This window comes from Lates calcarifer, linkage group LG5 (assembly GCF_001640805.2).
Source record: "Lates calcarifer isolate ASB-BC8 linkage group LG5, TLL_Latcal_v3, whole genome shotgun sequence".
Taxonomy (NCBI): Eukaryota; Metazoa; Chordata; class Actinopteri; family Centropomidae; genus Lates; species Lates calcarifer.
This window is the reverse complement of record NC_066837.1, coordinates 5,717,612-5,729,740: the sequence shown is the minus strand read 5'-3', so window position 1 is coordinate 5,729,740 and position 12,129 is coordinate 5,717,612. Positions and strand designations below refer to the sequence as shown.

At 42.0% G+C, this 12,129-nt stretch overlaps 1 protein-coding gene across 4 annotated transcripts in view; it reads right to left on the bottom strand.

Moving 5' to 3' along the window:
- Positions 1-11,240: 11,240 nt before the first annotated feature.
- The window catches only part of LOC108894759 (noelin-2), a 28,790-nt gene continuing 27,901 nt past the window's right edge, over positions 11,241-12,129 (bottom strand). For all 4 annotated transcript variants that reach the window (XM_018693360.2, XM_018693361.2, XM_018693362.2 and 1 more), the window contains one exon: positions 11,241-12,128. In XM_018693360.2, the coding sequence (XP_018548876.1) occupies positions 11,808-12,128 (321 nt within the window). In that variant the 3' untranslated portion in view covers positions 11,241-11,807. The remainder of the gene's footprint in view (position 12,129) is intronic.

The window sequence follows — 12,129 nt, the reverse complement described above, 5'->3', positions numbered from 1 at the left end:
AGAGATAGAGGTATAACTGCTGGTTTTCTGCCAGGTTTAGTTCCTGTCGACATATAATCCATGTTAATAAGTGACTCTTGAGGTCATCACTATGTAGCCGGAGGGCAAGTATGAGAAAAAGAAAGGCAGACAGAAAATGGGTTTCTGTGTGAGAGAGCTATGAATAGGATATGTATGTGGCCAGACATATGTGGACACCCGAACATTTCACTCCAAAACCATGAGCATTAATTTGCTGCTAAAACACTCTTCACTGTTTTGATTTCAGGATTTTCCTCAAGATTTTGGCACCTGGCTGCAGGAATTCCCACAAGCTCTCATTTTAAAAACCAATTTAGGGCCTTGGTGCTTTGTCGTCGCGTTTCCACTGTAGTTTTATAAAGAGGGTTTCAGATGTTTCATCGTGCTGTTCGTAGATGAGTTAAGTAAGTGGCTGTGAGACAAACAAGTCATTTTCAATGAAGGAAGTAATTGTCTTTCACTTAGGGTGATAATGCAACCCTGCCCCTGAGAGATTATGTTTATATGTTACTGATGTTTTTGCCAAATTGAGAGAAAACATAATTGCTGCCTGGATCGTGGTGGATTTTGAGCAAACAAAATGTAGGATATTGAAAGCAAAGGCCGGCTGGCTCACATCCTCAATCCCTCATGTGGTTAGGAAAAGATGTTAGGTGAACACATGTTGCTTTGTGCACCAAGCCACCGTTGTCTTTTACAATATTTAACCAAGATCCTAATCTTTCTTTAACATCAATCCAGGTGTTTGTAAGTGTGTCTAAATGTGTGTTTGCGTGTGCTGCACTCCCAGAACACCACACTCAAGGTCAGAGTGTGTCACGAGGACCATATGTTCTCTGTTTTTAGCTCTGCTTCCCCTGTGCCAAAGAGCTGGGGCTGAGAGGAGCTGATGTCTCGTGCTTTCGATTTCTGCGGTTATGAATGAGTGCCTACCTTTGTCATCACACAAACCAATGCATACAGATAAGCACACATTAACAGATGTTTATCAATGAAATAATAAGTTGCAGCATTTCTCTGCACCACTGGATGGCACTGCTCCTCCTCTCTCTGCATGCCATCCTCCACTCCCTCCCTCAGTGTAGTCCTTTTCTCTCTTGCCCTTTCCCCACGTCTCCTCATCATGTGTAGGAGGAAGATTAGAATCGCCAGAGAGCACAATGAGGATTACCAGATCGATATCGGAGACAATCTCTTTTTTTCCATCTCTTTTACATGGTCTGTCCCTCCATTTCCCTCTCCTTTCTGCCTCTGTCACTCCCTTGCTCTGTGGTTAATTTGTGTTTTCATCCTCTGCCCTTCAAGTCACTCACTGCTTCTGGGTACATAAGGCAAAACGAGAGAGAGAAGGGGTGGGGTAGGGGGACAGATAAGCAGATAGACACGCACAAATAATGAAGAGAAACAGACAGATACAGCTGTGAGACAGAGGCAGAGATGAGAGATTTTGTTTCCTTTCACTCCACAGATACTATTGATTCACCATGACCCGCTTGCGCACACAGTCATAATATGCAGTGCCGTTAATTCATTACACAATGGCGAACGGGCCGAGCTGAGGCGCGGGGAGAGACGGCATAACCCATTTCATACACGGACACGGATTCATAGCTGAGTGCCGATGATAAAAATCACCTAGAGGTATTTTTCTGTCCTCTCAGACAGACTGAGGCCTGAGGAGAGGAGAGGAGAGGAGAGGAGAGGAGAGGAAAAGACAGAAATAAACACAGGTGCACAGATCTATACAGGTTTAAAATAACAAGTGGAACCAAGGAGCCTTGTTTGTCCAGTTCCTTGGGACACAGAGAGCTGGTAAATGAAATCCTACAAAAAGAAGATTAGTCAATAAACTCAGGTAAACACTTATAGATATAGGGGTGTGTGTGTGCATGTGTGTGTGTATGTGTGTGAAAGAGAGTGAGAGAGAGAGGGGGAGAGAGGGACTCATCTTTTATGTATGAGTGTTTGTTTAGCTGCACTTGCAGCTGTGCCTGGGTTACTTCCCATCTCAGTCACACACAGCTGACTAATAAACCCTCTCACCGTGTTTAAACACATCACTCGACACACTCCAATTAAAACTGTCTGTTACTATATTTACTATATATATCATATCCCCCAAAAATACCTTCAGTTACAATAAGAAAAACATGACATTCAATGACTATATGTGAGTGTATGTGTCTAAAAACATGAAAAAATATCATTAGGTTTGATGTGGCTCAGAATTATTCCACGGCCTTGCACTTGTTTGTTTGCTTGTTTGCTTGTGCATGGGTGTGTGTGTGTGTGTGTGTGTGTTTGTGCATGGGTTTGTGTGTGTTTTGTGAAGAGGTGTGTGTGTGTGTGTGTGTGTGTTGTGTGTGAAGGCCACCTCCTGGTACAGAGTTCTGCCTGGGACAATGTGCCTCACAATCATCTGTTCCCGACCAAACACGCATTTCCTGTGTCCAACTGAGATACAAGCTGGCCGCATAGACACACACAAACACACACAACACACACACACACACACACACACTTCCCTTCTCTCTTGCATAATCGACCGAAGTAAAGTCTGCCAAAACTCATGGCCGTATCAGCAAACCCAAATTTCAAAAAGACACATTTGCACACACATACGCACAAATCAAACATGACTTTACAGATGTGTATGTGTGTGTATGTGTGTCAATCTCATTGATATGCGTGAGCAAAGGCGTGTTATTGGTTCCTACGGGCTCGTTTGGGGCTAATTAGAGAGAGTAATGAGATAAGAGGAGTGGGAGAGGGAGGCGATGCTCTGATGGATGTGGGGAAGGGGACGGCATCTCAATGAAGAGAGACTCCGAGGGAGGGAGATCAAATTAGAGGATGAAAGGGAACAAGAGGGAAGGTAGCAAGGATGGGGATAACGCTGAGAATCAATAATGTGGGCTGAAAGGGAACCTCAACGTCCAGGGGTAAACGCTGACAACAAAGTAGATCATCTCGACTCTGCGGCAGACATGTTTCTGCTCACTTAAGCTTCAGCTGTGAGCTTAATCACATTATTTATTTGCATGTCTGTCCCCAGGATATAACACTGGGAACCACAGAGTGAGCTCTTCTGAGTCTGCCTTTGTCCGGGTTTCCTCCAGCAGATCAATAATTATAGCATTTATATCAGGAAAACTGAAATAAATTCAAGGGAACAGGCTGACATGTAATGGTACCTTAAACACAACATTACTAAGCCAAAGTTAAGGGAATTGTTTGTTTGAGAAATTGTCTGCTAACAACTGGTTAGCTTGGATTAGCTTAGCACAAAGACCGGAAACAACATATATTAGATAATCCTCTGATGAAGTCACATGAGACGTTGAAATTTGAATGAGGTGAAACAAAAATCTACTTTCTGTCTGAAAACAAAAGAGGTGCTGGTTCAATTACCTTCAGGCAGAACCAGGGTCACTGTTTCCCTCTGTTTCCAGTCTTTATCCTGAACTGAGCTACCTAGCCGCGGGTTGTAGCCTCACCATGTATTTTCAGTCTTCTTTCAGCAAGAAAGCAAATATTTTTTCCCTTTAAAATTGAGCCAAAGATCTTTAACTGCAAAAGTGAGAAGTGGTATTCTTCCTCTGTCAATTTCATTTTGATTTGAGCTGGTATATTAGTATCTTGTTGTTTTAGGTTTATTGCATAGATGAAAGTATGTAAATCTGATATAAGTAAATCTGTGTAAGTTATGTGAAGGAGTATTTTTATTTTTGGACCTTTTACGGTATCATATGAAAATATATGCACTGCAATCTGGAGCAATGTTTTATTAATTTGAAGGCTCCTCTGAGCCCATTTGTATGCAAGACACAATAACAAAACCGTCATCATCATCACTCATATGGAAGGATAATACTATTGTCTACATTAAGTTTATGTTTCCCCTGTGATTCTGCAGTGCGAGCTGTGTGCAGTTTATTTTATGTATGCACACTGTTTACATTGTCATTGGGTTTTATTGTTTTTAAAATTTAAGCTTTGCTGATACAACAGTTAATGTTGGATTTAGTTAACTGATGCACAAAATGTGGCTTCACATATTCAAGGAAATGTTTTTTTTCCTTTCACCTGAGAAAACCTTGACACAAACGGGCTCAAATAGAAGGTTTTGTGTTTATGCTAATATTTGTTAACCAAGCAGCTTTCACATTCATCTATGCACATTTTTGTTAAGCTGTATACTGAGTACAGTATATGAAGAATGAATAACCTGAATAAATAGCAATGAAAGATAATGCTTCTCTAAAGGGCAGAGGGTGAATGGTGAATGATGTTATTGCTGGGTCTACATTATATTGTTTAGACTAAGTATAATTATGAGCAGCAACTGTGAAAAACTGTTCTAAGACATCATGAATCTTTGACAAGAATTACAGAAGTGTCTGCAAATAAAATCCATTATCAACGCTAAAATAATCGATAACAGCTAATTTAAAAAGCAGCTCACTATTGAGTTTCACTTCTTAAAAAATCACTCCAAGGTCAAGATTTTTCCTTTCCCACCTCCAACTCAGATGGATGATTGTAGGCATTCACACTTCTTACGTCAACCACTCCGATTTTTACTTCTACGAGTTCATCATCATGTTACTGTCACATTTTAAAATCCGTTCCTTTCTCTGCTGCTGTCAAATGTCATTTAAGCATCAACCCACCTCCACCTCCATCTCATCAGGAATCCTGCTCAACATCACATCCATGCAAATCTTCAGCTAGGCTTTTCTTTGTTCCTTCACCACCACACCAGTGTCTCCACTCCATTAGGGAGATATTCCTATATGGCCTCATGGTGCTGCTCCTGTAATTTCAAAACACAGTTTCTAGTTGCACATCCTTGAATGACAAATGGACTGCATTTGCATAGAGCTTTTATCCAGAGCACTTAACATTTAGACTCTCATTCACACACTCACGCACACCCCGATGGCAGCAAGTACCCATGCATGGTGCAGGCCTAACCAACAAGAGCAACTTGGGTGATCAATGTTCCTTGTGCAAAGAAACCCTTGTACAGATAGATCCACTCTTATGGGGCTTAGTTAGTACTGACATCTCACCAACATAATGTAATCCAGGCTGGTGAACAGGTGGTGTTCACCAGCCTGAAATGAGCGATTTACGTTTGTGTAGTTAAGAGAGCCTTGGTGAATCTGACTTGAGCAAACCTGACAGGAAAAAGTATGAGAGGTTTAGGATCACAATACAGAAATGTAAATGTGTGAGGCCTGACATTTTGCTCAAGGACACTTAGAATTTTTGGACAGGAGGAAGCCAAGGATCTAACCATTGATCTTGTGGTTAGTGGATGACCTGTTCTGTCTATGTAAATAAATACATTTATACATACAACTCTTGAAAGGTGCTTTATGTTTTTGCTATCACTACATAGCCAACGTTAGCATTAACACCTGTTTAGCTTACCAGTCTAGAGGAAACTCCTGCTCTCACCAAGAACTGGTTGCAGTGGTGGAAAGCAGCAAAGTTAACTCTTGATTTGCTTCTATTTCTATTACTTCTTTTCTCCTAACATGGAGTTTGCATGCTAACCAGCTAGCTAGTGAGTCACTGTAGCATCCAGCGTGGCTTCAGTCCAAGATGAGAGGATGAGGAAGAAATGCTGCCCAGAGAACATATTCTAACATCTTGTAAATGCAACAATACTTGAAGCTCTTGTGAGTAAACACCTATTAATGCTAATGCTCACTATGTAGCAACAGCAAATTTACATATTGGAACTTTAAGTCCTTCTTTTAATTAGTCTCCTGTGATTGAATTGTATATACTGTACCTGTGATGTCCTGAACTAATGTCTAGAAACAAGTGATCTGCTGTTGAGTGTTTGCCTCTGCACTGCAATAACAGTCAAACAGGAAACATTTAAAGCAGATTTAAACCTTGTGTTCTAATTTGTTACTTGCCGCTGCAACACTGCTGATTTACATCATCCCTACCACAAAATTCCCAAGTGCATTGCAGCCCCTCAGGCTCAGATGAGTGAATTTCAACTTTCGCAGCAACGTTCCTACACACAACACGGCCGACCAAACATCAGCGAGGGTCGTCATTAGCGTTTTGGTTTGGATAGCTTCCCATGGAGGTACCTGAAGAGATGATCCAGGTGACAATAAGTGACAAAGACAACAAATCTGACAGCCCTGTACATGTATGCATGTGTGTATGTGCGTGCGATGACTGAATGAGGGTTTACCACTGGTAGTGCAGCTTGATTCTAATTGGTTGGTTTCCCGTCCTCAATGTGCTCTGACTTCTATTAATAGACCAGCAGACGAGCCCGGGTGGAACCTGACGCCTCTCTTTTCTCTCTCAGACCCCCACATCCTCTCTGTTGCTCATTTACACTCCTCTTTTCTTCTACGTTCAAAGAGGGAGACGATCTGCCACCTCCCTGACCTCCTCCTGCCGCCCGCCCGTGTTTCCCTCCCAGGCTAGTCTTTCAGCCTGTGTCCTTGTTTAATGGGCTGATCTCTCCGTCATTAATTAAACATGATTACAGGCCATGTGTCTCAGCTCGGCGTTGACGTGTGTTTAGCCTGCGCATCCCTCTCCTCCTTTGCCCTTTTCTGCCATAACAGGATTTTTTTTCTCTCCTTTTTTTCTTATCTGTCTTTCCTCACTTTACCTCTCCTTATTCTGTTGCCTTCTCTCAGTCCTCTGAACCCCTTAGGTGGTCTCTTTTAACAGTAGTAAATTATTCATCAGGCTGATATCCACCCAGGAGACAAAAGCCAATAGATAGATGGACAGATAGAGATGAATAAATAAAAAGGTAAAAATGATATATCCGGTGTCTATTCTTTGCCAAGCAGCATTTTGTCCAAGACTGTGTGTGTGTGCATGACTGTGTATCCCTGTGTGGAATTCCGGCGGGTCTTCCGGAGAAGCACTTCCACGATGCAGAAAATCGGAGCCAATGATGGTGATAGATGGAGAGAAGGGAACCTTGCAGCAGGAATCGAGCCAAACCAACTCAGGCCTCGCCAAAGACAGCAGGGAGTTGGGCAAATAAAGAAGACAGAGAGATGGAGCGAGGGAAAAACAGGCAGAGAAGCTCAGAGGGATGGAAGGAAATCGAAGTAAATTCTCAGGGAGTCTATATACAGTCTGTCACTGCAATGTGAATCCAACAATATGCTCACTTGTGTCAAAAAGCAGAGTGAAAATGTGTGCCAACTTGTTATGTAACACGTCTGCAAGGATAACATCACAAACTGCAATACTAGACATGGATTTGTGGTTTACTGTGTGCAATAGGCTGCAATGAGACAACACTGAAAGAAGAATCAATCCATTGCAATGTTCGAGTTCATATAAAATTACAGGTTGCTAATTTCCTGTGAAGTTTCCAGGAAAGAGGTATTTAATTTGCTACTAATTATAGTGAAATGCAGTGTTCAATTAGTACACTCAGCTGCTAATCTAAATAGGATTTTAGTCAGTGCACAACAGGTTAATCAAATATGCAAAAATATCTACAGGGAAGTGTACAATTTGCATATATGAAGAACAAAGCTCTCAATAATAATTTACATTTACCTGACGAAGTGACGATGGACAACTTTAATGTTGGAGCCACTGTTGCAGAGAAGAACTGCTTTGTGACTGCTTATTTTAGAGAGGCCACCACCAGGAAACATGTTTTCGTTTATATTATCAAATGGACAATGAATCATCTCTTTGTGTCTGGATGCTAGTGGTAGCGTTAGCAACATGGCTACCGCTATCAGTGTGCCACTGTCCAAAACCAGTCCAAGTAGTCCAGTAAAGATAATTCCACCTGGCTGTTGGTTTTGAAGCCCTCTCAAGTCCTGGAAAGTCTCGACATAGAAAGACTGGCCATTGGGACTAGGACAAATCCCAGTGGGCTAGTGGACCATAAAAAAATCTATAAAAGTGGTCCCAGAGTTTAAGTCCAGGGCTGAATTTCTGTCCTAGTCCGACCATGGCTCTCTCCATTTACTGAGGTTCACTCTTGTTTTATTAACAACAGATCCTATCGCTCTCTCTCTCTTCACCTTCATTGCCTCCTTTGACAACAAGCCTCGTTTTCTTTTTCTGAGTGGAGTCTCCACAATTGTTCCCCCAACCACCAATTCCACTAACCGGGGAAAGATATCGATAGCTATCATGGAAAAGTGCTTCCCCTGTACCATAAATTGAGCCTTCATTATTCTGTAACCATGACGTAACGCAATCAACATTTTTCTGTTAAAACAGAAAACTTGTCTATTGCCTCTTTAGAAGGACAGTCCTCTGGAGATCACCAATTAAACAAATAAAATGCCTCTATTGTCCCTATTAATCATTGCCAGGAAATTTTCAGGAAAATTACAGGCCAATAAAGATTTACAAATATTATGTTACATCACATTTTAGGTAACTGCCATGTCTACATGGTTCACAGTGATACAAAATGCATTTGCCTTGACACAATTTTTCAATATAACTAAATTCCCAATTCCACAAACATGACTCAACCATGACTCCAGTTGTTAGTATAGCACCAATGTTGCCCGAAAAAAATCACTTAATGCAGGTTTAAGGTAGAGTCACATTACACTTCTATCCTGTGAATACTAACTCCCTCTCATATAAACAGTCAAAATAAAGCATGATTTTCTTGTTCCAGCTGCAGAGGACTCGCTGGTCAGCTTCATTCAACTTTGATCTGCAAATGTGTGCACAGTGGGCCTTTAAAAACAGGGAGCACTGTGTTTGAAATGGGGAAGATTTTATTGTAGCAGAGTGTCATCACCGTGTTTTGTACCTCTACCAGCCTATAAAAGTGCAGCATCTTTTTATTTATTCACACATCTTGTCTTTGCAGCTGAGCATGGAGCTGTTTTGTTTTAAAAGAAGGCCAATGTGACTGTACCTTGATGCTGAAGTTCATTAAATAACCCAGTTCTGGGTCATTAAACCGTTGTAATCATTAGCGCGTTGCCTTGTTCTGGTTATAATCAGCTAATTGCTGTTTTTGCAAAAGAAATGAACGGGTGCATGAAGTTCACACCTGTTCTCTCTGGAGGCTTTTGCTTGAAATTCTAGAGATCACAGACTGAAGAAGCCAATGATGCAGACTGAGGAAAGCTGGGACTTTAAAAAAAGGTCCTAAAATGTTGTGAACTTCACAGTTTATTGATACGTGAGATTGGATTTTTCCCTTACTTATTAAGATTACTAATGTGTCTGTATGAAGACGTTTTGATTTATTTTTATTTTTCGTTAATGTCAGATGTATATATTTCATCTCTGTGTTAATTAAACGCCTCAAATTAAAAAATAGACAGGAGAAAATAAGTGGGGGATGAGGAGTCATATCTGGTTTTCGAAGCAGTGACCCGTACTCGAGGCAGTTCGACACATCGTCACAGTCACCATGGCAACAGAGTGGTCATTTGTGATGTTTCCACAATTAGATCCACATATAGCCAGGCATTTTTATTGCCCCCCTTCGCTTTACATCGATCCAACATTTTGTTCATCTGATCATCTCTCTGTAACACCTGCCTCCTGTTCTTTGTCTCTTACTCTTTCATGTGTATGACTATGTGTTCATATGCGACCTTGTACGTTAGCATGTGATTATGTATGTGCATGTGTTTTTGTGAGTTTGCTGGCCTCAACAAACAGTATTGATTAATGTCTAGGGATGTCACCCTCTGCTTTTCAGCTCATTATATCCACTTAAATAATAATGAACAGGTTAACCTTTGCAGCTGCGCTTGACCAACCAAAACGACACTCTCCCCTGAGCCCACATCTTTCATAACACTGCTGCAATCAATAAGAACCAATGAAAAAAATCACTGCAGAAGAACTCTGAATACGGCTTCAAAGAGAGTGTCAACCAAAGGCATCTTTTGTCTACTGAAAGATTATTGACAGGAGACAGTAACTCCACAAGTAAAAGTCATCTCTGCCTTTGTAATTCCACGTCTAAGCGTTTGGTTAACGCTGTTCTGTCAACAGTACACGGACGACAAACTTGTTTGTTTAGCTCTCGTCTGATGTTAAATGTAACATTAAATTCGGCAAAGTGCAAGATTGGACACTATTCCCAATTCAGGCAAGGTTTCTGGCAAATGAAGCCCTCAGTCCTCTGACTTCCTGCTCCCATCACCCTTCCAAAATGACTGGTTGTTGATGGAAGTGAGTCGAAGGCAGGTCCACTATGGTCACCACCCTCTCTGTCACCAGTGTACATCATTAAATAATGTAATATTCTCTTTCTAGAAATGCTTTTCTCTACAGTCAGTTTTATTTTCTTGACAAAGTTTGTGCTTTGGAGTGTTCACTTCATATTTATAGTCATGTGTGGCTGATTAGCTCGCTGCTAATGTTTTAATTATACTAATTCACTTTAAACCCTCCGCCCATGTAGCTCGCAGGTTATGGAATGACATATAAAGGATGGGACTTTTTGTTCCCTGAGTTTATCCTCAAGACAGTGCTTTTTCCAGGGTTACTAATGTTGCCTGGGAGGAGGCACTGCCTTAAAAACTGAAGTCAGGGAACAAAAAGATGAATACGCAGTGTTTACCCACCACCACTACACCTCTAATGGGGGTGTTTGATGTAGGTGTTGGTGTGTCCTCACCCTTTGTTTGGTTGTTTTTCCCTCCTCTGAAACATCCTGCTCTCTCCTCTCCAGACCCTGATAGGCAACGGAAAGCACCTGAGCTGATTGAGGCTGCATGCCTGTGAAGCACAGAGGCGGAGTAGAGAGAAAGAGAGAAAGAGATAAAGAGAGAGAGAGACCATCTCCCTGCCGGAAGGAAGACCTTTTGTTATGTTGTTATTTCAGTCTTGATTTGGTTTGAAGGTCACCAGTAGCCCTGTTTTTGGTTCCCTTGTTTCAGTGAGGTAAACTTTATATATTGTTGCGATAAACCCTCTGTGTGGCTGCGCCTTGGCATTTACTTTCTTTATTCCCTTTTTCTCCAGTTCCTTGATTTGCAAGTTACTCTTGTTTATTTAGTTAGACATCTTATTTATTTCTTGTTATGTAAAAGGTTGTGACACAGACCAAAGAGAGAGAATTGAGCCTCTGTTCTGCCCATTTTCAACACACATGCAAACATGTGGACAGACATGCAGGTTTGTATTAAAAACAAGGATACAACTGAAGACTCAGCTCACCGCTCTCCCTGCTCCAATACAGAGAAAACAACAGCCGTGGCCAAGTTTGACAGTAAGGTTTATTGAATGAACAACCATGCTGACTGAATACGTCCACGATCACATCACAAACCCAGAATATCTCCGTCAGGGCCGCCATCATAGCTCGAGGTTTGAAGCGAGTTGAGATTCAGTTCACGAGCAGCGTCCACCCCCCCCCCACCCCCCCCCCCAACAATTCGACCTCAACTTCCAAAATCACTTCTTGAGACACGAGTGGAATGAAACGCAACAGAATATGGATGAGCTCAAACTGTCTGACTTCTTTCTTTCTATCAGCGTCCCTGTAGCAGAGGCAGTTAATTTTCGTCTTCGCTGTGATGAATACTCTTGTCTGTGACCTTTAGACTGGTGTTCGACAACCGTGTATTGTGTCTAGTTATTAGCTCTGTGAGCTTTCGCAGTCTAGAAGTCATTCAAATTCAAAAACAGACAGTGCTCATTTTCCTCTTGACATGAATGTGTGTGTATATTCGTGTATGTATGCGTGTTGTAAGTTGTAGTACCCTTTAACCCATCTCCTCCATCTCTACTATATTTCTATCTTTTACCATTTCCTACGTGTCGATCTATCCGTCGCTCCGGATGACGTGAAACAGTGTGACGTTGTAGAGGACCTGGTGTCCGTTGTTCCAGGTGTACAGCGCTCTCTCTCTGGGGTTGTAGTCCATCATGCTGATGTGGGAGTACTGGTTGTGGAAGGGGATGTCGGTGTACTCGTACGTGGAGGAGTTGGTGTGGTAGGCGAAGTGGACCTTAGCCCCGGCCAGGTGGGAGTTGGTGACGTACAGGGTGCCGCAGATCATGAAGGCCTCACCTGCGCTGCGCTTAGGAAACCCTGTGTCCCAGCTCTGGAGCACTTCTAGTGAGCGAGGGTCCAGACGACTCACC